At 37.0% G+C, this 27,998-nt stretch overlaps 1 protein-coding gene, 1 long non-coding RNA gene and 1 pseudogene across 6 annotated transcripts in view; 1 reads left to right on the forward strand and 2 right to left on the reverse strand.

Annotated features, from left to right (window-relative positions):
- Positions 1-27,998, forward strand: part of UBE3D (ubiquitin protein ligase E3D) — a 129,919-nt gene that overhangs the window by 80,054 nt on the left and 21,867 nt on the right. Inside the window, exon 10 of one of the 5 annotated variants that reach the window (XM_039852993.1) lies at positions 22,961-23,524. The exons of 1 other annotated variant lie outside the window; for it this stretch is intronic. In XM_039852993.1, coding sequence (XP_039708927.1) covers positions 22,961-23,023 — 63 coding nt within the window. In that variant the 3' untranslated portion in view covers positions 23,024-23,524. Of the gene's footprint in view, positions 1-1,795; positions 1,839-5,306; positions 5,355-22,960; positions 23,525-27,998 lie in introns of those variants that run through there. 3 more of the 5 variants (XM_039852990.1, XM_039852989.1, XM_039852992.1) reach the window with 3 other exon arrangements.
- LOC120594837 (uncharacterized) lies at positions 186-27,996 on the reverse strand. The gene is made up of 3 exons (XR_005650711.1): positions 27,929-27,996; positions 3,370-3,477; positions 186-351 (listed from the first exon to the last, which is right to left on the reverse strand). It is a non-coding gene; the product is annotated as an uncharacterized LOC120594837 (long non-coding RNA).
- LOC120595305 (uncharacterized) lies at positions 12,340-12,458 on the reverse strand (annotated as a pseudogene).

A 27,998-nucleotide genomic window follows, 5' to 3' on the forward strand; every position in this document is an offset into this window, starting at 1 on the left:
TATCTTTTAAAGTAACATTTTATAAAATGATTATAAAAAAATAATCACATGATAAAAAAATTGGAAAACACAGAAAAGTATAAAGAAAATTAAAATCACTGGGAATAAAATAAGTATTGACGTTTTAGAGCAATTCTTGTCAGTGTTTATTTATGCTTATTTGTATACACACACACACACACACACACAAAAATATATTTTAGTATAAAATTGATCTCATTGGAGATGCTCGGACTCCGTCGCTGGCAGTATTCTGCTCTTCCCTCTGTTTCCTCTTCTTGGGTGAAGACAGACAGTCTTCCCGAAGATTGTCAAAGCTTCTTGGGGACTTCATATTTAAAAGTCCTATTACTAGGTGAGAGAGGATGGGGGGAGACTGAGTCATTCCAGATGTCTAAGGTTTGCTGCATAGGTAATCAGAAGGCAGAGAGACCTGCGTGGAGATGGGCAGGCACAGGCTAGAATTTCCACTCAGCACTCCTGGTGAGCCCTGTGCGCATTCCAGAGAAATGAGAAGGGAGTGGTGTTGACACCCTCAGGTCCTGAGCCTGTCACCCTTCTTTCTTTCCTGCTAATGCATTTGTCCTCAGTGGACAGAGATAATCAAGAGTTGAATGCTACTATTATATTTAGGGAATCCAGTCTCAAAAGTAGTGATTACTGTTCTGACTATTTTCAGTCTCTCTCCCCAAACAGATTTCTGAGAATTGCCTCGGCAATTTAGGTGTGAAGGGATGTTGCCTTTTTCATTCCTTTTAGCCCTGCAGGGCGTTCTGTGGTTTGGGGAAATAAGCAAGTATCCTTAGTTTAATACTGCTCTACAGTCTATATTCTCCTTTCTGCCTCCTTTCATTCTGGACTCTGCTGTTTTGCCACACCCTCAAGAAAATGTGGAGGACGGGGCCAGGCAGAGAGCCAGCCCATGTCACTGCCACATGGTGTCTTTCAAAAGGCTGCTCACAATACCTGGATTCCCCGCCATACGCCCTGCTCCTCAAAAATTTCTATCTACTAAGGATCTGGGCTTGTAGGCAAAGTGGGACAGTTCCAGGCCTTCCTTGGCACTGGCTTTTCCTCTGAGGAGCTGCCACTTGTTAGGGGTCCCTGACTGGGCCAGGGGCTCTCTGGCTTATTGAGAGAAGCAGGAATGAGGTATAGACCAGAAAGTCAATGATTCTCTTTTGTTTTGTTTGTTTATTTTTAGTTAACTTCTTTTCCTGACTTTTAAGGAAATATATACTCATGACAGAAAATGTGGTATATTTTTCATTAGCAAAAAAATACTTATTTGCACTTTTAGCCCAACAATATAGAATGTTAAAATTAAAACAGCTAGTACCTAGCCCAATTCATTCCCTCATGCATGGTGAGGAGAAAAGGCCTTGTGTCCCTGTACCTCAGTCTGTACCTCTGCAATGGGCATGAAGGGGACTGGAGGACAGATAGAGTATGTATGATTCTGCGATGACGGGATTATGGATGGTACTGGTTATTAAACATCAGTGTCCGTGGGAAGCTTGTGTAAAATTCAGGTTTCTGAGTGAGAGCATGAGAGATTCCGACTCACTAACTCTGGAGGAGAGCCCAGCAATCTGCATTATAACAAAACATCCAAAATATTTCTGATAAGAGTTCTCAAGAACCAAAGTAAGAAACACTTGTAATAGAATATATTCCCACTAAAATGAGAAATGTAAAGGAAAAAAATCTTAATTATGTTGAACACCTAATCACTAGCTCAAATAGCTTAATTATTTTTCTCTTTCTTCACTTTTGCTTCTTAACCGGCACTTAACATAGTCCCTGACTGTTGAAGTAAACTGAATCGTCTTTATGAGGTTTGTATTTTTTTCTTTTACTTTTTTCTTATACTGCCACTTCTCCCTTTTACACTCAGATGCTTGGTAGAATCCAGGTGTTACCTTTGTAAGTCACCCTTCTGCCATTTGGTGTGGACACCTAGCATTCCCGTGTCTCCCAGTCTCTGGGTTTCCTCCCTCCCTCAGGAACATGCAGCCTCTGTAGTCCTCTCTCTTCCTGGCAAGTCTGGTGTGATAGGACGGTCGCTTACCCTGACACTCAAGGTGTAGTCTTAAATCTGCCATCAACTGAACTCGTAACCCTGGTCTAGTCAAGTAACCTCTGTGGGTCCCAGTTTCTTTATCTGTACAATGAAGAGGTTGGGTTAAATTATAAAGTTCCTTTTAAAGTAGAAGCACATAGAGTCATTGTGTCTGTTCGCAGCTGTTCCTAATTTATTCTCCCAGGCTGAATAATATAACTTTATTCCTTAAAGGGACTAGGTCCTTATTTCTTTTGAACATCTTGAAAGTGTTTAACTGATAAAAAGCATAGACAAAGCCACGCCACCTAGATTTTTTCTCTCTCCAAGACAATGGAGTCTGTGTCCTATGACCTTCCTAACAGCCACAAAGAAAGGTCAGGAATGATGTGGTTAGTGTGCAGTCTGTCCTGGCCTCTTCCTACCTGAGAAACCCAAGTCACTCCACCATGTTGAGGCAGACAAAGGGAAAACACTGTCAGGTGGGCTGTGTGTCAGGGAAAAAGAAGAGGGAAAAACTTGGGGTGTTCTCTGGACAGCCCTTGGTTTCTCTGCTTCCTCCTTCTTTCTCTATCCTCCTTCAGGCTTCTTCCACTCCTTGTTTCTCCCTTTGTTTCTAACTCTGGTCCATATCGAAACATTTGTGGCTTAGGAATTTTCCAGTGGTTTTGCATTTGCATTTATTTTATTTGTAAATATGGTTATTCTAAGAAAGTCTAAAACGTGAGCCTCTCCCCTTGCCTGGAGCTGTTAATAAGAGGACTTGGTTCTTTCCCACACACTAAGCATGGCTGTGATCAGTCAGGTGGCTCCTGGTGGGGCAACTTGCTTCTTCAAAAAGGAGGTTAAAGGTATGTCTGCTTTTAGAAACAAAGTGGTATCAAGATTGAATGACTGAACTTGCTTCTCCCATGGAGGAAGCCACCACGCTTTTTCACGGGAGGTTTTTCTGGCCAGAGAAGGGAAACAAGAGCCTGGGAAGGATGCCAGCCTTCAAGGGAATGATAGATTGGAAGGTGGAACTGTTCTGAGCCTGCATTGAGAATCTCTCGTGAGCCTTCCTAGCAATGACTAATCGCTTCAGCAAAGTGAGAAAGTTTAGAACAGAAAAGGTGTCGGGGAACTAGGCCAAAGGAATTGTGAGGAACAAGAATGAAGTCATTTTCTTACCCATTTTGGTGCACAGTCTTATGGCCCTGATATGTGATATAGTGGGGGAGAGCCCTGAGTGGAAGTGGGAGATGGGTCTGGGTTTCCATTTGGCTGCTGTTATACCTGCAGCCAGTGACTGGGTACAAGACATTTACCTGCCAAGATCCCAGGGTTCTCATTCCTCCAGCTCAAAAATTCACTGATGCTCCGATTCAGTAGTTGAAGGAATCACAGTAGTGTGAGAACTTATGGATTAAATTAGCCTGGAGAAGAAAGGCTGGCATTCAGTATAAGGTTAACATCCCCTTAAAGATCAACATGTTGCTCTTTCTAGGCTGGAAGTTGGGAATAATGGTTGCAGAGGAGTGATTATGTTGGGGCAGTGGGGAAAGGTGGTTTTGTTTTGTTTTGTTTTGTTTTTCGTAACTTCAATAAGAGCTTCATGCAGTTAGCATCCACAGTTAGCTTTCAATGATCTAAGGCAGTTTGATTAATCTGTAGCATACAAGAGGGTGTCTGGTGCATTGTTCGAAGCTAGAATAACAGAACACAGGCTAAATTGGAATAAAGAATTGGCAGAGCAATGTTTAGGTGCGAGTGCCTTTTCTTGTCTTTATAGACCTGAATGTAGTTCTCTATAAACAACATTTATCCATAGTCCCAGTGTTTCTGACCCTCTTCCTGCTGGTCTTAAATTACAGTTTCCTTCTCATTTGACTTCAGCTTGAAAATCATTTGTAGAGGCAATAAACATTTGAGACATTGTCCATTTGAACCGTCAGTTGCTTTTTGGCATAAAGTTTCCTAAATATACTAATATTTAAACAGAAATCAGAGCACTGCAAGCAGAAGACATAGTTCTTGGTATTCTTATTTTAAATAGGTGATAAATCCGATTACATTATTATGATTTCTAATGTAGTTGGACTTACATCTACCATTTTTGTGTTGAAGGGGTTATGTTTTTTGGTTGTCAAACTTTATCTTTTTTTTTCTTTTTTTTTTTCGTCCTCTGTTGTCTTAATAGTTTCTCATCTTCTTTTAACCCATTTCCTGTTTAGAAAAAAAGTACAGTTCGCTGCCAGTGTTAATTTAGTTTTACATAAACATGCCCTTTGAAGCTGAAGCAAATCTGGCTAGTTTTCATTGTGAAAATAAAATATAAAAACTGTTGGAGATATTTCTTTAATCCTAATGTAACAGAAATATATACATAAATTGGATTCATCAAATGAATCTTCGGCTAACAACTGTTCAAGAACAATGTTAAAGTCACTCATAGGAATGCTACATTTTCTAGGATTTGACATTTTCAGCAATCAAGAATTACCATATTTTGTAAATGGAAATACCACTACTAAAAACAGAATGCTATAAATAGAATGATGTCATTTATTTCCGAAGACTGTCGAATACTAGAGCAATGTGAAAATAATAATAAAAGCAAAATATTTTATGGCAAACTTTGGGGATAAGGTTAGGACTGTGATCCTTGAGTTATCTCGGAGTAAACAGTGCAGCTGTAAATGCTGCCGGCGAGTATTCTCAGGGCAAATGGGAAATGGTTTAAAAGAAATTCCTCTGCTGGCTTGGAAGCAATAGCATGCAGTTTTCTTTTTTTAGTGGTAGTCTTAAATCTTTTAACTGTATAAAATATAAAGTTTTCTAGTAAAAACGAAATTGTTCAGTATCTTTCCCTTTTTTAGTCAAGAACCTTACCATATTTATAATATTAAGCACATTCCTTCATCCTGTATCTTTTAGTATTCCTTTCACTGACAGTCTGTGAATGGTAAACTCTCTCAGTCTATGTCCAGAATGTCTTTATTTTGTTCACAGTCTTGAATGATGGCTAAGTTAGGTATAGAATTCCGTACCCCTTTTCAGTTTGAAGGTCTATCATCGATTGCCTTTTTTCATCTATTTCTGTTTATAAGACATCTGTTTTAAGATTATTTGCCATTCCTCTGAAGATAATCTATCCCTTCTTTCTGACTGATCTATAAAATTTTATCTCTGTGCTTGATGTACTATGCTTTTACAGTGATGTCTAGGTGTGGATTTTTCTTAAGTCCTCTTTTCTCCTCTTTAGTGCTCCACACAACTTACCCCACTTCCCACGTAGTTTTGCAGCTACTTCAACCCACCTCCCAGGGCCTTGTCCAGCACCAAATCCATGATGGTGGATCTCTGCGATGAAATGAGGCTTCTTATAGATCACTCACTGAACCAGCAAGCAGCTTGGCTTTTCTCATTTCTCTAAATGTCAAGTTCCATGTACATCATCACCCTCAGCAGCTGTCAGCAGCAAGTGTCTCCTTCCATGAACATTACTCTACCCTGGAGCCTGACCTTAACTTCAGTCCCATCAGACCCATGGCTTCAACTCTGCTCCCTGCTTTGTGCTTCTGGTCCAAGGAAATGCTTCTCTTGTTTATTTGTTTTGTGTTTTTTTTTTTTCCTTTGTTATTATTGTTGTTTTGAGTATAGCTATGATTTGGGATTTTCTTATTTTATATTTTATCTATCATTGCCATATATTTGAAGAATTCAAGGCAAAGACTTTTAGTGTCATCTTTAACTCTTTATGACTTAAGCTTGGTTTTCATATCTGTAGAAGGAGAGTAATAACTACCTTTCCTGTATGAAGGCACTTTGTAAATAAAGGTAAGGTGTGGCCATCTTTAAAATTAATGTAATTGGTGTATCATATTTTACCACTACTCTGTATCTAGAGTCAGATTTGTTTAGGATGGGTGGGTGGCACAGTGAGGAAATGAAATACCTTCGGTTGTCATAGAATTAAACATCTCCAGATTGTTATTTGTCTGCTAAATGTTAGCGGTTCAGGTCACAAAATTAATAGAGTTATTTTCTAGAGGCAAATGAATCGTGGCTTTATTTTTACTTTTAGATTTACGTGAATTCAAAAGGAAATTATATTTAATTACAGTAGAGCTAGCTCAACCATTCACTGGATTTTTCAGTTTTTCTAAACTCTATTGTTTCTTTTTTAAACCAGTGATGGTATTTCTGTTTTGTGAACCATTCTGTTTATGTCCTTCCCTCCTCAAAATAAATAAATCAATAAATAAAAATAAAAACAAACAAACAAAAAACTGTGCCCTGCTAGGGGCTGAGAATCAACGAGAGAAGTAACAACCTGAATTTGTGCCCTGAATACACAAAATTAAAGGTTTTCTCCACTCATATAGCCACATTCTTGGCAACAGTCAGCCAGAGTCCCGCTTTTCTCCTTAGTCTGGCCATTTTTTTAAATTAAAAATTTGTATCCCTCTATCCATCCTCTGGTATATCACCTGAAGTCAGAAAATGCTCTCTATACATTTCTAGGTAGCAGAAAACAATGACAGCTATGTCATAATCAGTCTCCAAAACTGAAAATAATATGAAACAACTTCCCAATTAAGAAAATTCTACGTGCGTACTTGAAGACAGAGAATGCTAGAAGTGCAAAATAACTGTGAGTAAATAGGGAGAAAAAAAATCAACGAGTTCCAGCATTCAGTTCCTTATACTTCCTCCCCACCTCCACTCTGCTCGAAGGCTTTTAGTAAGCAAAAGCAGACCAAGAAAAATTGCAGAGAAGACAGAAGAGAGAGGCAAGCAAAGGCCTAGGGGTGCTTTTGAATGGCCACTAGAAAGATGAAATCCAGCCTAAATTTTAAAATGCTGGAAAAATGTTCAAGCAGATCAGAGCATGGAGTATAGGGACGAGAATTTAAAGTACATGTGATTTAAAGGGGCAGAAGCCATACAGGACCAGGTGCACCATTTAAAGAGATAAACATGATTTAAAAGGGTAGGCATCACTAGGTACATCACTTACTAGGGCCATCTTCCAAAAGTATACCTTCTGGAGGAAAAAAGCAAAAAGAAAAAGTGCTTTTAGCAATGAAAGAGAAAAGAAAAGTGAGTTGTGTGGACTTTAAGGTTCTGTAAGACAAAGGGAATCACACAATCAGAGGACTCACAACTCCTTTCCTGCCATCAAAATAAACGCAGTGACAGAAGAACCCACTAAAGTACCTGAATTTCGCTAGAGTAACAGAAAAAGGCACCTTTCAAATAGGGATTTTTTTTTTGAAACACTCTAACAGCATTAAAAATGAACAAAAGGAAAGTCAAGTCAGTAGAGCAATTTAGCAGAAAATTAGAAAAAGAAAAATTATAACTATCAATTAAAAAAAACTCTCCCCTACAAAACAACAGTGAAGTAAAAGAAAAGTATAGGTTCACACTCCAAACAGAATTAAAGACACTCAAGTATTTTAAGATATGAAAAATCACTCTGATTCAGAAATGCAAAATGGACAAAAACCAGGATAGATTAAAAAGAAATTGATTGAACTCAGGAAAGAAATGGAAGAAGAAAAAATTATCCCAGAAATGAAGAATGAATTTAAAAGTGCCTAAGTGAAAATAGATTCTAATACAACTTTAAAAAGGGTTTGAAAAAAGAGTAAAATAACCAAGAAAATGAAAATGACATAAAAAAGTAAGAAAGGTTCTGAAAGGGAGACAAATTTTTACTTCTGCTTCTTAGGGTTCTTTGGCTGGACCCTGAGAATTAAACTGACATAAGACAGATTAACAGTAGAAAAGCATACAAATTCATATAAGTTTTATGTGACACAGAAGCCCTCATCCTTCTGAAGACCTAAAGAATGAAGGAAGTGAAGACCGAAGGAAATGGGGTAAACTGCATGCTTTTATAGTGGATTGAACAAAGAGAGGCAGTTATGGAAAGGTAGACTATTCAGAGAGGCTCAAGGAAGACAAGAATTATTTTTACAAGGTCTGTTTATTTAAAAAAATTTTAGGTCTCAACTTCTTGTCCTTGTTAAGAATGTTACTTTCAGGGAGAACTTCTTTCACTTGGGAATTTCATCTCCTGCTTTTAAGGAAAGGCTGAAAGTCAAAGTGTTTTTTCTTTCATTTGCTGTTTTTCAAGTGCTTTTAACTCAAAATAATCTTTATGTGGCATATTTTGGGGTAGCCTGTTTTGCCACTCTTCAGGTCCAAGAGAAAATATAAAGAGTGAAAGATAGAGAAACGGTCATTTAAAAAAAATTTGTCAGAGTCACTAAATTTAAAAAGTAAATCAATGATACAGAACTAATATTTAAAACCGTAATTAAAAATATAATTCAGAAATAGAAAAAACCTGAGTCCACACAAATTATGAAAACTTTCTAAAAATAGAAAAAGACCTGAATCTACACATTGAGAGGGTTCACTGGGTGCTTGGGAAAATTAACACAGAATGATCAAGTCTGAGACATCAAACTAAAACTCTTAAATTTCGGAGATGAAAATCAAGACTTCAAGCTGTCTAGGCCAAAAGATCAAATAACTTTCAAAGGTAAAATAGTTAGACTAGCACAAGACTTAAATCTATAAATCAAGGCAACAATGGGGCACCATTAAAAAAAATTTTTTTTAAATACCTCAGTGAAAGAAAGGCTTTTAAATATGCAGCCAAGCTGTCCTTCAGCTATTAAGGCAATACTGAAACAGTTTTGACCATACAAAATTTTAGGGAATCCTCCACTTATCGGCCCTATTGGAAGAATATACTAGAACAGGAGTCAGCAAACTATGGCCTCCCACCTGTTTTTGTAAAATTTTACTGGAACACAGCCACCATTATTTTGTTTACATATTATTTATGGCTGCTTTCTTTCTATACTATGGCAGGGTTGAGTTATTGCAACAGGGATCATAGGGCTCACAAAGCCTAAAGTCTTTACTATCTGGTCTTTTACAGATAAAAAAGTGTATTGGCTCCTGTACTAGATTACCATATAATGAGTGAGAAAACTTCAGCATAAGACTGACAACGATCATGGTCTTTAAGAATATATAGATGCATATATGAGACTAGAACAATCATGCGTGTGATAGTAGTAGACTAATGCACAAATGTATACTATGACAAAGTTGAAATATTGTAACTAAAAATGGGGAGGAGAAGGGATAGGGAAAGATAGAAATAGAAAAAAACTCATTGTTTTATAGACAAAAAGTGGGTGATAAAGAATACCAATCCCCACCCCCACATTCACTGCTCTGCCAAAAAAAAAAAACGACCTAGTAAACCAGATGATGAATAATTAAGTAAAGAGCATTTAGAAGGGGTAAGTACAAAGGTGACCACTAGAACAAAAATAATAAACTTTTCTAAATATAGGGAGACATAGAAAATGTTCTTTTTAACTTATGGTTATAAAATATTATGATAGATTTGTGACTAAACATATCAGTCATAACAATAAATGTGAAGGTGTTTAATTTACTTATTAAAAAAAGATTTACAGTGTGGCTCACAATATAAAACTTAAGTATATGTTCTATTATCACAGACTTAGCTAAAAGAGTGACTCAGATATTCTAAAAATAAAGGATGGATAAAAGTGGAATTATGTTTGTACTGTGTAAATGTAAACAAAATGAGAGATAAGTGGTAGTGATCCTGATATCAGAAAACATAGAATTTAAGCCACAGAGCATTGAACCTGACAAAAGAGACTTTTTAATGCTAAAAGCCACAATTTACCAACAAAAACAAAGAAGAAAGCCTTTATACCTAGATATTTATAAATTCTCTTATTAAACAACTTCTGGATGAAAAGGGACATACAAATTAGAATTACAGAGGTTTTCTTTTTTTGTTTTTTGTTTTTAATGTGACAACATGGTCTTTTGTGACTGGCCTCTTTCACTTAGCATAATATTTTCAGAGTTCATCCATGTTGTAATATGTATCAGTGCTTCATTTCTTTTTATTGCTGAATAATATTCTATTGCATGGATGTACCACATTTTATTTATCCCTTCATCAGTGAATGGATATTTGGTCTTTTCCGTTTTTTGGCTGTTAGGAATAATGCTATGAACAATTGAGTCACTATTTGGAAAAAGATAAAATTAGATCCATATCTCGCAGCATACATACAATAAACTCCAAATGGATTCGAGATCTAAATGTAACAAATGAAAAATAATAGTGGGAAAACTGGTGAAATTTGAATAAGGTCTTAGTGTTCTTAGTAAATATTGTACACATATCAGTTTCATGGTTTTGATAATTGTCCTGTGGTTATATAAGATGTTAATATTAGGGGGAAATGGGTGAGGGGAATATGGAAATACTGTATATTTTTATTTTGTAACTTCTAAGTCTAAAATTATTTCAAAATTCAAAATAATTTTAAATATTGGATAATATACCAAAAAACTAAAATAAAGAAGTTTCATATAAGATAGGAAGCTAGACCAAGCCTTATTCTTTGAATTCTAAGAAAGGGAACATAATATTACCAACTAGGGAAGAGAGCTGTTAGAGCAGGGGTCCCCAACCCCAGGGCCATGGACCAGTACTGGTCTGTGGCCTGTTAGGGACTGGGCCGCACAGCACTAGGAGAGCAAGGAAAGCTTTATCTGTATTTGCAGCCGTTCCCCAGCGCTATCATTACCACCTCAGCTCTACCTCAGGTCATCAAGCATGAGATTCTCATAGGAGCACCGGTCCCTAGTACCAGAAATGTTGGGGACCACTGTGTTAGAGGCCCGTCAGACTCCATTTGAGAGTTAGGGCCAAGAGGCAGCAGCGATACAGATCAAGAAGTCATCACACTGATTGTAAGTCACTTTATTACCATAGTAAGATAACATTCATAAGCCTTGAGGTTGAGGTAAAATGTTTTAATATATACACAATAATTAATTGTTTTTTAGTTTGGCCACCATTTATTTCAAAGCTTCAAAGCTTGTCGATGGTGTGAATTTACATTTTGATGGATGGAAATGCTGCAGAAGTAAGTGTTGGTTATCTTCATCTTAAAGATATCTATGCCCTAACATTTAGATTCAAATGATATTCGATGGTATTGAGCTTGAATCTTAAGAAAATCAGAAATCTTCTGGTTTTTAGTTATGGAAAGCTCTTATCTAATTCTTTAATTATAAGAAAGCTTAGCAAAAATGACATTTTCTCAAAAAGCATCTAAATGACCCTTTTCCTCAAAAAAAAAAAAATCTGAGTTTCATGATAAGACAGACAATTCCATTAAGTCAGAGTTCATCTCCATCAGATGTGATTAGGGCCCAGGGTTATTTAGGATAAACTTGGCTATTGAAAAACCACATCTGTGAAGTAAAAAAGTTAAGAAAGGATTCATTGGCTTGTGGGCTGGATGAACATGTTACATTTACCCAAAGAAAGATTTGTTATTTCTTCAACCTTTGATTTTTATCATAAAATCAAGCAGAAATCATAGTAGGTATAGTTTTATTATTTTAGTTGCCATATTTTTTTGGAATTATGTTTGAGATAATGCAGAAGAGTTAATTAAATAAGATGTTTGTAGCCACTTATATATAAAGTTGGGATAGGTTTAGTTATACAAGCCTTTGTTATAATAGTGTTTCCATGAGAAAAATTCATATTACATCACCTAGCTTATAGTTTTTTGTTCCCCCCCAAGATATAATTTACCATATGTACAAAGACTGCTATTTGGATTCCCATGGATATCTTTATCCAGCATTTTGTCAGAGGGGAAATTGCCTTCTGCATAATCGGGAATAATTGAAATAATTGGAAGTATAATGAGAGCCAACATTTAGAAGCTCCCTTGTGCTTCTTTCTACTCTGCAAAATAAAATTATCACTGAATGCATTCATGTTTTAAAATTTAAGCAGACTTGGTAAATGAATCGTTTTCTAAATATGTAGAGGGGCTTATATAAGGTTGTTGTGTCCCTAAAACAGGTGTTAAAAGATCTTTTTAAACTTCCCAATATATTTGCAAATTTACCATGATGAAGTGGTAATTTGCAATGTAGAGCTGATTACAGAAATCAGGATATAGTTGAACTATATTTTTAAAAATTCATATTATTTTCTGTTCTGCTTTTTATGATACATGTAACATCATTAACAATGTTCTCAGGTGTCCCTGAGAGATTCATAGACTTGTTCTGTTTTTAGTGGTTGATAGGAATTGGCTTAAAAAAGAAAGTCATTCATATGTGTGTGGTTCCCAGGATCCATTTTAACATCTGGCCAAATTTTGCATTCTTTTTTCTTTTTTTTAAACGCTTTACAGCGCCTGATATTCCTAGGTGGTCTCCCATCCAAGTACTAAACAGGCCTGAACCTGCTTAGCTTCCGAGATCAGACGAGATCGGGCACGTTCAGGGTGGCATGGCTGTAGACTCAAATTTTGCATTCTTATTCACTTCATTTCTTCATTCAAGTCTAGAAGGCATAGTGATATGACTGAAAAAATCTGGGAAAGGGCTTGGGTAAAGCAAGCTGTGATTTCCTTCTTTAGGAAATATTTTTGAAGCATCATCATTAGACCTTTGTTTTATATCTCCTTTTGGGGTGGTTGGGGAAAAGGGCAGTTAAGCATACAGCCAGGAATAGAGTCCAATAAGCCATCCGGTTGTTTTAGGGAAAATATCGCTTACCCAGGTGACTCTGCCCTGCTGCCCTCAGAAAGACTGATATTTCTTTTTTAGTTACCACAGGATAGATTCTCCATGTTTCTTCCTGAAATTACTTACTTCCAAAGCTAGGTCCTGAGCAGGATATCTAGTTGTTGGAGTCTAATCACACAGTACTGCCCTGGCTTCATAGAAGCTAGGGAAAAAGTCTCTTGGCTTCTGACTAAAGGAAGTAGGACCAATAAGGAAAGAAATTCCTCAGACATTTCATTTCAAAGGTGTTTCAAAAGGTGCTGGGCAGGCAGAAAATGTGATAGCACTCCAGGGACATTTTTGTTACAGTAGATTGACTGTAACAAAATAAAGACATAAAATATGTCCAAATTAAAAGAAAGGTGACTTTGCTTTATTATTTCTTCTTCGAATCATATATTTTATTTTTAAAGTAGACTTTCTTTTCAGACATATCTTGTCACTTGCCCTTATCACTTTTTTGTCTCTATGTATATAGGACATCTTGACTTTGGTAGGCCATAAATGTAAAACCTTAGCAAATTAAACCTAAGGGGATAAAAACTCATTTTCCTTACCCCTAACCCTGTGCTGGCTTTTCTCATGAGTGTCATCACTAGCTGACCTGTTTCTCTACATGGAAATACTGAAATTATTTTTCTCCTCCATGGTGTGAGAGAACCTGCCAATTTTTCCTTTCTGATATTTTTTTTAGACCTCATTCTCTTACCTACTAACCTGAAAGTTATATCACTAACTTGGATCTCTGTGAAAAATATTAATATGCTGGATCTGAGGAGTACTGTGGTTCAAGCAGAAGGAATAGGAGTCCTTTAAAAAAAAATTAAGGATTTCTTTAATTTAAAAAATATGTATTATGATTGTCAGAAATTTAAAAACAAGTCTAAAAAGGAAAATAAATTTTCCTGAGTTATATCCTTCATCATTAGCATTTTGGTGTTTTTCTTCCTGTTTTTTTCCTCTGCATGCACGCTCGGGGGGGTCGGGGGAGGTTAATGGAGAAAGAAGGCAGTTTTTACAAAACTGGATTGTGTATTGTGTCTAATGTTAAATACTGCTTTCTTTATGTTACAAATGGTTTCCTACCTCATTTAATAATAACGACACCTGATATTTAGTGTTTTATGATAGTCTCTCTCCTAAGCACTTTATACTTATCAACTCATTTAGTCTTTTCAGGAGCCCCTAATATAAGTATTATATTATCTACATTTGTTACATGAGGAAACTGAGTCACAAAAATGTTCAAAAAGTTGTTCATGTTTACAAAGCTATTAAGTGATAGAGGTGAGATTCCAACCTAGATCTCATTCCAGAGTCTGTGCTTTTAACAATTAAGCTGTTGACTTCCATCATTATGAACCATAATTTGTAATATCTATTTGATATTCAATCATGAATGGAACTGATTTTGCTTCTTTCCCTTAATGTTTTATCTTTGTGAACGGTTTCCCTGGCCATGAATGTGGTTTGCAAACATAATATTTAATAGTTGCATAATATTCATTTGTATGACTATTTTGTATGAACTCTGAGGCTATTTCCTGTCTTTAAAATGGTAAACAGTGCTGCCCCCTATGTGGGCATGGGGCGGAAAGCATCTTTGGGTCCAAGGTCTCCCTACCACAACCATGACAAAAGATCTTGTTTTAGGAGTCTATGCCAAAAGAAATGAAGATGCACCAGAATTTATATGGACAGGAAATAGTTTTGATAAATTGATTTCTGGAAAGTCAAGAGAAAAGTAATCATTCTGAACAACCTTTGAAGGCAGGCAAAGCATGAACCTGTTATGGCCTGCATCCTGACTTCCCCAGCATCGTGTTATCCTAGGCAAAAAGGCAGATGAAATAAATGACCAGGAAAACCAGAATGAAGGCCAAGAAAATATCAGAGTTGCTATTGCATCAGAGTACAGGCAGCTTCATGACAAAGAGATCTTATCTATGGAGGCAAACCAATGGGGAGATACCCAGGCTATAGTGGCAGGAGGACTTCTTGGTCTATATGAATATGAAGAGCTGAAGCAGAAAAAGAAACTCTTATATTTGCTCAGCTACAGCGAAGTGGGATCGGCAGGCCTGGCAGAAAGCAGAGAGGAGTCCTGCTTGCTTCTGGGTAGAACTTGGCCTCCTACGTGATAGAGACTCTACCCAATGAAGTGATGCCTACCATATTTTCACAAAATTATTGAGAAGAATTTCTAAAGTGCTAATAGCAAAGCTCAGGTCAAGGTCACACCTAAATCTTGGGGAGAGAAATGAAAAATTGGATCTTTTTAAAGTATGGCCACAGGATGTAATGACCCTCCAGTCCTCTTAGAAATTCTGTATAGGGGCAGCTTTAGTGCAAGTAGAGTGCCACTGGTATTTGTGCAGAGAGAATTTTCTCCCTGATGGTAGTCTTAACAAGGCTTCTGCAAATAATGACTTCATGAGGGCTGACATGGGAGAATCTGCTGTATGTTTAGCCATTGTGACTGCTGCAAAGCTCAACTTGCCACTTAATATAATAGATTTGCCCTTCTTTGTGAAAATAAGCCCAGACATAAGCCAACAAGTCAAGTGATATCATTGGAGTCAAGGCTAGGAGACCACACAAGTTGATGACATTGATGCTGAGGGAAGGATCATATTAGCTGACACCCTCTGTTACGTGGTGTCAGCTAATATGATCTTCAGTCTGAAGTTCATCAAAATGGTACAGCCTTGACAAGTGCCACGGATATAGCTTTGGGGACAAGTATCACTAGAATTTTTACCAATTTATACTGGTGGCACACCAAACTATTTGAGGCCAGCATTGAAAAAGGGACTATGTCTGGAGGATGTGTCTACTTGATTATACAAGACAGATACGGATTGTCAACTAGCTGATGTTAATAACTTTGGATGATATAGATCTGCAGGGCCATGTATGGCAACAACACAGCTGAACAGATGTGTGACTCACTCTAAGTAGACTCATTTGGACCGATAAAGATGAGATTTCACATCTTAGAAAAGCCTGACCAACAGGCTAACAAGGACTCTAATACAGTCAAGAAAAGGATATTATTTAATTTAAATATTATGAAATGCCGACATTGTGCCTTAAATTGGACAGTTGAACTTCAAAATACTTTTGAATAAATGGATCAAAATATTTTAAAGGAAACGATTGATAGTATTTTTAAAATACAGAACAAGATGAAATATGTGTTCCTTAATTTTTTTTAAATTTAGGCAAAGATTCAGTAATTTTAAGGATAAAGCTCATGTCTGCTTGGCAAGAATTTTTTTAAAAGATATTCTGTAAATGGTAATCAATTGTTTACACAGTACCTAATCACTTGTAAGTGTGTGCAATTGGACTGAGAGGCAAAATACAGTGTTTTGAATTTCTAATACTAGAAACTGTGAACAAACTAAAAGTTACTGTTAAATTCTCATTAACAATAAATTCAACTTTTTGTACAAAAAAATAAATCATGTTGGAGAAAAGATTCTTGTGCATAAGCTTTTGCCAAATTTGTAATTATTTCCTAGTCCAGAGGCGATGAATATTTTTGAGGCCTTTGATACATTTTGCCATATTACTCTCCAGAATATTCATATCAATTTACTTTTCTATCAAAGTATTTTGTTTTATCAATTAATAATCATAAGCTCTGCAAGAAAAGGGCCATATCTTTCTTTTTTTAGTGCTTTTTTAGTTGTGGTTTTTGTTGTTATTGTTTGTTTTTTACTACTGTCCATCCCGTCAAGTACAGCACCTCACCATATAGACTCAGTAAATATTTTTGAATAAATGAGAGAAATATGTTTATTGTCTGCTGTTTGTGGACTTTCTTTTGTCCTTGGCTTCTCTTTATATGCTGCTTTTGCATATACATGTTTCTGCTTAAGAAAAAATTAGCACTGCTTTACCTATTTTGAAGTACCAGATATACATCGAAGGTATGATTGTCCTACAAAGAGTATTACAAAGCTTAAATTTATTTTTTTACCTTTAACTCTAGGCTTTTTCAACACGTTTTTTTTTCCTGCCTTGAATCTCTTAATATGGTGAATTACCTAAGATAATTTTCAAATGTTAAACTAACTTACATTCTTGAGTTAAACTCAACTTGGTCATGATACAAAATTCTCTTGTATTTTGTTTATCATCTGCATTTATATTCAGAAGAGATAGAAGCTTATAACTTTCTCTTATTATGCTGTCTTTGTGGGTTTTTAATGTCAAGTTTTTGATAGCCCCATAAGATGACTTGGAGAGAGTTCCTTTTTTTGTTTCTGGAAGACTTTACGTAAGATTGAAATTACCTGCTACATAAAACTCACTTGGAAAACTGCTATTTTCCAAGTTGCAAGAATTTTTAACTCCTGATTCAACAGAGGTAAATATTGCAGCTGATTCAGTCTTTCTATTTCCTCTTATCAGTTTCAATAATTTATATTTTTCTAGGGTTTTTTCCGTTTCATCTACATTTTCAGAATTTTGGTAAAAGATGTTCAGAATATATTCTTTAAGTCTACCACAACTATTATTTAGTCTTAATCACTAATCTTACTTCAGTGATATCCAATTTCATATTTGCCTTATCTGTTAAATTTCTGATATCAATTTTTATATTTTTTCATTTCTAGAAGTACTGTTTGGTTCTTTTTTAAATCTGCCTGTATGTTTTTGTAAGTCTCACGTTGGTGTACTTTTAATACTTTTTTTATTTCTTTAAAGATGCTTATATATTCTTCCATAACTAAAATACCTACAGTTTTGCGGGTCTGGTTAAATAAGTTGTTTCTTTTGACCTGCTCATATATTGGGTTATTTTGTGACAATGTGTGTTCTCCTGTGGGAGTTCTTTGAAGCCTGGATTGGAAATATGTTCCCGCAAAGAGAATTGTTTGGAGACCCCATAAATAGGGTCAATTCTAATCCAAAACATGCCGAAGAGTAGGCTTGTGATTGGGGATTCTCAGGGGTGCCTTTCCCCCACTCTCCATGCCAGAACCTGATGCAGGCAAGAATAGCCTTACCCACTGTCTGCCTCTAAAAAGCAAATTGTTTTTCTAGTTTATGCACTGTGAGGGAGGGACAGGGTTCCTGATCCAACCTTTTATTCTGCAGGGCCCCAGGCTTGCCCTCTGACCCCCAGCATTCCACACTTTAAAGTTCACACTCCAGTCTAGACCAAGCATGGGCGGGGGCCTCAGAGAAAACATTTCAGCCATGGCTCACCAAGAGTCTCCAGGATACTCTCCTAGCTCAGATGATTCACTTATTCTCCTGACAATCCACTTACATGTTTAAAAAAGTTTAACAAGTATTTAGCTATCATTGTTAGTCTTTCTGACTGAGAAGGCTTCTCCTGATAGCAAGTCTACTATATTGGAAGAAATAGGAGTTAAATACTTTTCCTAAAAGAGAAATAAATCTCTTAAAGTTTTAAATCTTATGTGTTAACTTCCTCAGAAGTTACGCTCACACATAGGTCAACCTAATTTTCTAGATCACAGTCAAGAGCAGGGAAATTTATTTAAAGTTGCAGTAGCTGCCATTTTGTTTTTGTTTTTGTTTTTTGGTTTTTTTTGATAATGTAAAGCACTCTGTGCTAAGTGCTTTACAAGGATGATCTCATTTAATCCACCATCACTATTCTAGAAATAAATATCATCGTTCACATAGTAAAGATGAGGCCACTGAAGCTTAGAGAGGTTTAGGTGACTTGCCTAAGATTATGTAGCTAATAGATAATTCATAATGTTGACCTTAGATCATTAGGAAAAGGTTAAATTATGCTGGATGAAACCTTTTTAGGCATAATGAAATGCTGTTTTAGAAGGCAGCAAAATGTGTAATGTACCTTAAATTTCCATTTGAATTGTGTTGTTTCAGATCAACATGGTGTTACCATATTAAAAAGATAATCATATCAAAGGCATACTGAAGGCAATTTACCTTGCCTTCTTTACTACTTTGTGTTTCTCTGAGAAAAATTACTCTTAGACTACTTCCTAAGGATTTTTCTGAATATCAAACTCCTAAACACATTTGTCGGCTTGGACGAGAGGGGAAACTTTGACCAAGGATTTCAGAGATTAATTGCTAGACATGGAGCCCCTCTGTTCCATAATTCATCTCAAGACACATCTCTCCCATAACTTCAGCCAACTGTGTGGTATTTGGTTATAGCGTTAATATATACTTCTCTCTATGAAGGTGTCTTTTAAAAATAATACATATTTTTTTTTTCAGTTGAATTTTAATGTCATGGATGGGACTTGAAAAATGTGACTTTCTTAGTACAATAATTTCATATAGTGATGTTTGAAATACTGTTTTCTCAGGTAGTGAGGTTTACAGTGAACCTTTTTTGCATGGCCTTGTTTCCTGTTTGCCAGTTTGGGATAGATATTGAAACTATAATGTCTGTGTGTTTTGCTCAAGCAAGTATTCTTTCTCCTAAAATAACCAGTCAGTTCAATCTCTCAAAGTAACTAGTCTTCGTCAGTCCAGAAAAGTCAGGAAAAGAATTTCTGGGAAGATACTCTTCACCCAAATCCATATATAGGCAGTTTCCCTAATGTTTTGCCTCCCTCTGTGCCAGGCTAGTAATTGAGACCTGTGCTGCTGCCTCCGGGATCTCCACTGGCTTCCTTATAATCATCAGCCTGCTCGGGTCTTGATCCTTCTAAGGCCAGTCACTAAAAGAAGAGCAGTGAGTCACCCTCAGTTGGGAACATATCAACCCTCCTCTCCTCTGACTTGCATCTCAAGAAGTCTCCTTTCTCCTTTGTGATGGCCAACTTCCCTTGCCTATGGAAGCTGTAGCCTCAAGGAGGGGTAAAGGAAGCAAGGATTCAAGCTCAGAAAGATCTTTCTGTCTTTTCTATGCTCGAGAGAAGGGGAAGAGAGCGAAAAGTATCTTATAATTCTTTTATGAATGAATCCAAAGCAGCAAAGAAGACAGTACTCTAGTTTACATCTCATTAAGTCATCCTGTTACGCCAAACCTTATGTTTCCATGATACTTCAATTATCTAAGCTAAACTAGGAACCTTTTCTGAAAATACTTTTGTCTTTTTTCCATCTTTTTTATCTAGTAAACTCAGTTGTGTTTCTTATTTATAAAATGACTTTAAAAACTCGTACCCCTTATGTGTGGTGCCAGGTGGGTGCTGGACTGGTCGAGTGGATCACTTAATAGATTTTATAGAAGTCTAACCATTGTCTGAAACCACTGGTATAGGGTAATATTGAATGTCAACTCTATTGGAGTTGACATTCAATATTACCCATACCTTCACAGTGTCATGTATGTAAATAGCATAAAAAGCTCAGTTTCGTGAAGGGTTTATATGGCAGTAAGATTCAGGAAGTAAAGAGTTTTCCTTACCCTTTACTTTTATGTCTGTAGTAGAAGGGTAAATGAGCATTGTTCTTTCAGAAATCTGAAAAATGCAGAGAAATATAAAACTATTGCCAAAACTAAGAAGTTAACTTAATTTTTGTTCCTGCATTTGTTGCAATTCTGTTTGTACTAGTCTTGCCTTCACTGCTTTCTCCTTCCTTCCCTCCTTCTCTTTCTTCTTGGTGGAGCTTCTGTAATCTCTCAGGAGAAAGTGGAAATTGATTTCTTTACAAGAATTTAGTCATTTCAATGCTGGAAATAAAAATTAGAAAAAAGTTCTCACTTTGAACTGTCATTTTGTTTCACATATTTTAGAAAAGGAGGGTAAAGCAGGATTCTTGAGGCAGAACCTTAGCCTTTCTCTAGTTTTCTAAGTTCCCCCTTGTATCCCTTCTTTACAATCATCAGTGTTAGTTTTCAGATCAGTACATAGAAACCGGCTTTTAATAACTTTAGTGTCTGACTTCTTATGGGATACTGCAAGTGCAGGAAGCTGGGTAGATGAAATGAAAGGTTTCTTCTATAATATAATAATCTAAAACTAAGTTGGCATGGGAAGGAGGGATACAGCTGAACGTACACAGGTGTTAAAGTAACTCCTCCTAATTAGTTGCCACATCCAGAGGTGAATGTACCTTCAGCTGACTTTCTTCAAGTAGCAGATGGTACCTAGATAAGTGCATTTTTCTTATACTGAAGATAGATTCCATTGTATTTGTTTTTCCTATTTAAAAGATATACCTGTGAGTAGGTGTTACAATAATTTTCTTTGAACAGTACCATTAATCTTTATCAAATTTGTATCTTCTTTCACTCACTGATAATACTAATGCTCAAATTCAACTCAGTGTTCTATTCATCGGAGTGAAATAAAATAGCTAAATAATTTACCAGTTAGTATATTCTGAATGTGCCAGCCCTCGATATGAACCTCTGGAAACTAAATATAATGTGTGTGCTATGGTCTTCTGTGTTGTCTCATATATGCTAAAGTAATAGTATTTAAGATATATTAATGAGAGAAGTAGAAATTTATTACATACTTAGATATCAGTAAAATTTCTGCAGAAATGTCTGAATACTTTATGAGTTTTGCTATACTTCACAATTGAATAAGATGTTATAACAGAGATGGTAACACAGAATTACAGAATCTCAGAAATGGCAGGACTTAGGAGTAAAGATCAGACCATGGTCTTAAAAAATCAGTCAGGTACAGTATGAAAGTTCAGCTCCTCCACATGCTGGCTGTGGGACCTCAGGCAAAACATGTCTCTGAGCCTCATCTGTATATTACTAGTATTGCTTGCCTTATGGGTATTGTAATGACAAAGTCAACATATGAGAAGTACTTAGAATATAATAAATGCTAAATAGATGGTTTTTACTTTTATTCCTGTGACTACTCCTTCTATTTCTAATTCTAAACATCCACTTCTATTAAAATTAGAGACCTGGCCCCTTATCTCCCAGCCCAGTGTTCTGTTATCTGTACCTCTCTTGTTCAACAAGCTGCTTTATATACCATATATTAGATACTGTGAAGAATACCAAAGAAGACAATAGGATTAAGTTCTAATTTTCATTAAGTTCTAGTTCTAGCTCCTCTCTCTGACTGCCATCACTTATTATGAGTGACAGCTTAAATGTGTGTCCAGGATTTCCAATGAGATAAGTTCCTTGAAATGGGATCATCTTATACTTTCATAATATAATTCACAACACCCAGAACATTGCTGAGTATGTATAGGCCCCAGTATTCAATGAGAGAATATCTTTAAAATTTTTACTTCTAGGGGACCATATTGACAAGTAGAAATGGTTGTACTTGTAGAGAACGAGAGTGGTAGAGTTCAACCAGCTGATGGCTCAACAACACCCCCAACCCCAGGTCTCTGCCATTCTTCACAAACACCTGAAGTGAGGGGGTAAAAGCAAAGGAAGAGAAACATCAAACCTCTAATATGAGTGCCTTGTGAGGTGGTCATTTTTCAGTATGGTACTTACTTTTGCAGTCATTTATATTTATATTTGAATTATGTACAAACTCACACAAACTCAAACTGCGATCCCGACATTTATAACTGAATCTGTAAGAATGATTGCTTGCCAAAATATTCCTGCTAGCTGCTGCTAATGTTATAACCGTTTTTTGTGATCTCCTGTAATCTACTTTTGCCGTATTATAGCTTAAGGTTAATGCAACACAAACAACATTATTTAGGCTTGTGTCTTAGGGGCATGAAGTTCTAATTTTGGGTGAAAATGACCAAACATATTGCTTTCCAAGCTTTATTGCTTTTTGCTCATTCTCATTTTTTCCCCATTCTGTTATCGAACATTCCATAAAACTTTTTGTTTTGAAATCTATGCCCTCAACTCTTTATTGTCTGAGGAAATTGGAGGGCAGCACATTTCTCAGGTTATAAAAAAAGAAAAAGGTGGACAATCCACTTGGGGTTTCTGATACATCTGTAGCAGCACCTTAGGCCTTGGGGACAAAGATCATCCTGTCAGAAACCAGGGAAACAGAAAAAGTAATTTCCATTGTCCTCTCACAATGAGAAAAGAAGGACTCTGGTTCTTTTTTCTAGCCACTTTCAATTCCTGGTCCTTATTTTCTTGCCACCACCAGGCATCCATGAAGATATTGAGAAAGTGAGAGTTTACATCTTGATTGTTAAACGTGAAAGTAATAGAACAGTAACAAATACAGACAGGAGAAGGGACTCTTGGCAGAATGCTATAAATTATTTTTTTAATGGGCAAAGGATGTCACATCTTTGTTGAGATTTTATAAGATGTGGTCTAACAGTGGTTTTCAATCCCTGTATTCTCAGCAGCGGAAGCTTTTCCTCCAGCACATTGAGCAGAACGCTAATTTGAAAGCAGGTGGAAAGTAAAGCCACTGTGCTTGTAGCCAAGGTGACAGCAGAGTCTGCTCTGACAACTGGCTTTTCCCCACCCCACATCCTCCACGTCTCCACGGGAAACTTTCCTACCTGCAACAGCTTGGAAACACCAGTCTCACCGCTCTTGTCCTGCCCAGTCCACTCCGTTTAACTTCATGTTGCTCACTGACACTTTTGAGAGTCTTCTAAAGCTTTGGACCCTTGTTTCCTTATCCTCTTCCTTACCTTTCCATCTCTAAGCAAAAAGAAAGTTGATTTATCCTCTTTCCTTTCTTTGACTCATTTAAAGTGGTTAACTACTTACTTGAGTTAAGCTATGTCTAAATAAGTCTGGCCAAACAGAGGAAAAGATAATGGTGACAGATCAGTGAATGGGATGCTAATGTAGGGGGACATATATGGAAATGATGGATAAGCGTACTTAGGTGAAGGAAGTAGGAGCACAACTCGAAGGGCAGGGCTCGTACTAAGGATACACTAATTTCCAACCTAGGTCTCCTCAGCCTCCTTGAACTCGGAAAAAAAAGAATTCCTTGATTGGGGGCAATTATTTCTTCCAAGCTGTAAACCCCAGTCATGATAACAAAGCTGCTAAAATTACAATTTATTGAGCATTGACTTCACAACAGACGCAATTATAGAAACATTGTGGATTTTATCTAATTTAATCATTGTAACCACCCTTTGGGACTGGTGCAGCTATTTCTGTTTTTCACAGGAGGAAACTGGGGCTCAGAGAGGTTAAGTCAAAGCTACACAGGCAACAAACCACAGAGCAAGAATCCACGCCCAGGTTATTAAATTCCAGAGCCTTTTTTCCCCCACTGTGCTGCATGTCCCTTGGGCCGCCAGTTAACAACTAGTAAAACAGGCATGGGTTTGACAGAGTCCTGTAAAACCACGTTTGCCTTAGTGAATCTTCTGCAGGTAGGTTTACTGTTACTGCTTCTCCTCACTCTCTGCAGGTAAATACAATTTATGAGATAAATTTTGAAGTGAGTGGCATGCCTAGATTAAAGGATAAACACTGACGTATTTCTCAGGATGAAAAGATTGGTTTTTGTGTGTCTTTTTACTTTGATTATCTTTTAATTTATAACTCTGCCTGGCACATTGGAGGAACCCAATGAATGCCAAATGGATGACTACATGGATGCATGCATGAATGAAAAGCAGGTCATTCTCCAATGTGTAAATGAACTGAATTCTGCAATAATGAATCCAGAAAGCAAAACCATAGCCTTCTATACCAGTATGGCTTTATTGTCTACATCACAGGAACAAAATATCATATAATTTTGCACATAACTCTTTAAAACTCTTGTTAGGGAGGGGTTTTTATATTCCATTTCCTAAATCCCTTTGTTCAGTCACAAGTAAAGTATTATACCACTTTCTTTGGGAAAAGGACTAATTTTACATTGTAATGATTGCACCTGCTCTATAACAAAGCCTTTATGTTTAAAAAAAAACATTTTCCAATTTAATAGCTCAAGGGAGGAGATTGTCCTTAGGGGAACTGTGACACAACTTTACAGTTTACTCATTGTAAAATTGTCCTTCAATGCTAAAATATGAGGGGGAAAATAAGGATGAATGTGGAAGGGAGAAGCATAGAATAACTGACGAAGCTCAAAGGTCATTAATGACACTAAGAGGAATAAAACTGATAAAGTGAACACAAAAAGAATCATATTCTGTGAAAAGTGAAATAGGATTGCTCATAGCAAGAAGAAAGTAAGAAAAATTTAAAAAGATGGAAGAAAACTTTTTAGTACATTTGGGGGGAAAGGAGGAAGGACTGCACCAAATCAATAACTCTTGAGTTGCAACCAAAGAGTAGATTCCAGCCCTCACCAGAATTTCAGAGCAAATTCTTTTAAAAGTGTAGGTTAATAAGAGCACATAGTTAGGAGAGAAGCCTGGTTTCCTGGAGACGTTTTATCTGTACCACAGGAAAAAAATCTAGTGTCAGTCAGTGAACCCAAGTATCTGATTGTAAGGTGACAGCAGCAGTAATTGGAAAAAGCTGCTTCTATAGGAAGCATGTCGAGGCTTTCTAAACGATGACAGGACAAAGCTTTAGGGCAGGTGGATTTCAGCCCTCTGATGATGATGTTTCCTGAGATTATAAAATTATCAGTGTGAGTGTCATGGTACCCCTTCTCCTACTGTACATCCCCTTTTTCTACCCTCTCCATCCTCACTGGGAAAGGCATTCATTATGTTGAAGGCAGCAGCCCTAGAGAAATGCACATAACTCAGATTATTTTTGCAAGGTCTGACTGTTGTGTTCAACAGAAGTCTCAGCAGAAATAACATGTTATCCCACATGTGGGCCATATGCTGAATTTAAAAGGTTGCTGTGAGAAATGCTATAACCTTTAGCCTCTATGCCTATACATTGCCTAGCTCAGACTCCTGATAGGTGTGCTGATTTATGATGGCTTTAATTTTTATGTCATTGGAAATAAACTGGCAACAGTAAGAACTAGTGGCTGCCTTAAATGCTTGAGCTCTTGTTATTCAATTTGGAAGCAACATTCTGGTAAGTGGGACTTTTTGCTGTGTCTTTAAGTACTGCATTCCAAAGCCTCATTCTGGTCCTCTGTGTAGGAAGATGATTAGAGTACAGAATGAACCAATGATCAAGTCTGGTATTGAGATGACAAATGAAAAGATTCTGTCACAAAACCCATTCATGGCCACTTTGGTTTTTTTGCCAAATGTTCTTTCTGTGACCTACTTCTGCAGATAAGAAAAATGATTTTGCCATCCTTCCATGACATTATGGCTATAGTGAATTGTTCCCAAGTGTTTTGGTGTAGGTGGCTTTGCGAGGATAAGCATTAATTATTTTCAGACTGCTGATGCATTGCCTCTATGGTGTCTATATTTGTCTTCTAAGAATGCATCATCACTCTCTAATTATAGGTGATCTTGTGGGATTAGGTCTTTTGAGTTAAACAGACTAGGATGACACAAAATATGCATGGAAAGCAAACACTTGGAAAATTGGTGAGCCATAGTCATGGTTAAGATCCAGACTATGCCTCAGCGTTCAGAACAAGATTTGGAACAAGCTTCACACTGCCAGTGTCACCACCTGCCTAACTCCTACATTTTAACTGTCTGGATGATTGAGTTTGTCTTTAAGTTTGTGTTTTCAACATGAAAACTGTTATCACCTGATTCTAATTTTTGGAATCTAACAATGTTACCCCAACAAATAACCTTGCCAGAAAATCACCACGGACTCCTCAGGACTCCACTCTATGATACTTATCTCTTTGCAGAGCTAGGAAGAGCAGTGAGGGTCTCTGGCTCTTGGGCTCAACTCTGAGGCCTGTGAAGCAATGTTGTGTAAAGCTCTAAGCAAAGTTTTCTAAGCAAGGACATTTTCTGGCCAGGATGCTTTGCCAAGTAACATGGAAGTATTAGAGTACTGGGGTTGAAAATACCATATTCCCAATCTCTTTTTCGCTCCATCCCATAAAGCATGTTTTGACACCCCAGAGAAAAGTACTAAACCTGGATTCTAGTTATATAATTCATTAATTCAATCATTTATTCATTCCAACCAACAAATATTTACTGAAAGCCACCTTTGTGCAAGACCTTATAGAGAGATCTACAGAGATTTAGGTAAGGCATTGCCATTCCACATGTAAGTTTGGGTTTTTCTTGGAGGTGGGGATGGGTGAATAAGAACAGTTTTTATTGGGAAAACCGAAACAGCAGATGTCAGCAAGAAGAAGCATGTGATAGACTCTCTCAGTGTCTGCGGACATGAGGAGGGGTTGCTGGACATACCACGGAGCTGTGTCACATGCATGGGTTTGGGAATTAAAAGTTACTGGTGCTTTGTCTCTTTTCTTGAATCCAACTCTTAGAAATAGCTCTCTGGAATCATCAGTTGAAGTGTTTAACAGATGATGAATATAAAGCTGAAATATTTGCATATGTCAAAAATGGTGACCAAAGTGTAAGAGTGCCTTTCTTGTCCGCCGCCTACCACTTCTAAAACTCAGTGTCATTTTAAACAGTAGAGTTGGGAGATGGGGGAAGGATTGCATCCAATTTTATTCCCCTACTGTGTAGCAGATGTGCCCACAGGAACAACTGCACAGTGTGAGGCTGTCAGGTTTCCAAAAGAATTTAGCTAATGGGCTTCATTGCTCATAGACCTCAAATCCTGGAGAATCAATGTGAAGGTTAGAGACAAGTATAGAACTTTAGGCTTCTGAGAATGAGTGATGAAGTTTTTATGGATAATTTTTATAACTTGAGAATTCTAGTTTGCCCCACCCAAAGTTGAAGCAGCTTCTCCTGCATAAAGGGAAAGAAAGCCAATGCGAGTGATTGTTAACAGTCAGTTAATTTAAACTTAACGAAAAAAGTTCTTGGCTGGAGAGAAGCCTAGAATTTAGAAGGAGCTCTGCAGCATCTCTTCCAGAGGCATTTCTGAATAATATCTCTCTTGAATGGCTTAGGTGTACAGGTAATGGGAAAAGCTGACTCGGGGCTGCCTCCAGGCTTAGCAGAGAATGTATTCTGGGTACCACTGTAAGCATTAGAGAAGGCCTGGAAATCACTCGCGGGAAGGCTAAATTATACAGTTCAGATTCCCCCAAGGAAAACAATGTTTATGAAATTCAACATTAGTAACCAAAATCATGAGCTACTTGTTTTCTGCAAACATCAGAGTTAATGGTACCTGTACCATAAACTAATTTGTGGCATTACACTATTGAATCCATTTTTCTCTCCACTTAAAAACAGCTTTTTTACTTTGACCTGAAATTTCCTCTGAGATTCAGAGAGAACTGTAGAATTCGGTTGCCAGATTGTAACTGTGATCTGTGGCACAAAAGGAAGCCCCTTTGAAGTGCTTACCCTGCTCCATGCCTGCCGCTTCATGTGGCTGCCTCGGACTCTCTGCATGAGTTGAGCACAGAGCATTGGG

This window comes from Pteropus medius, unplaced genomic scaffold, assembly GCF_902729225.1.
Source record: "Pteropus medius unplaced genomic scaffold, Ma_sr-lr_union100, whole genome shotgun sequence".
Taxonomy (NCBI): Eukaryota; Metazoa; Chordata; class Mammalia; order Chiroptera; family Pteropodidae; genus Pteropus; species Pteropus medius.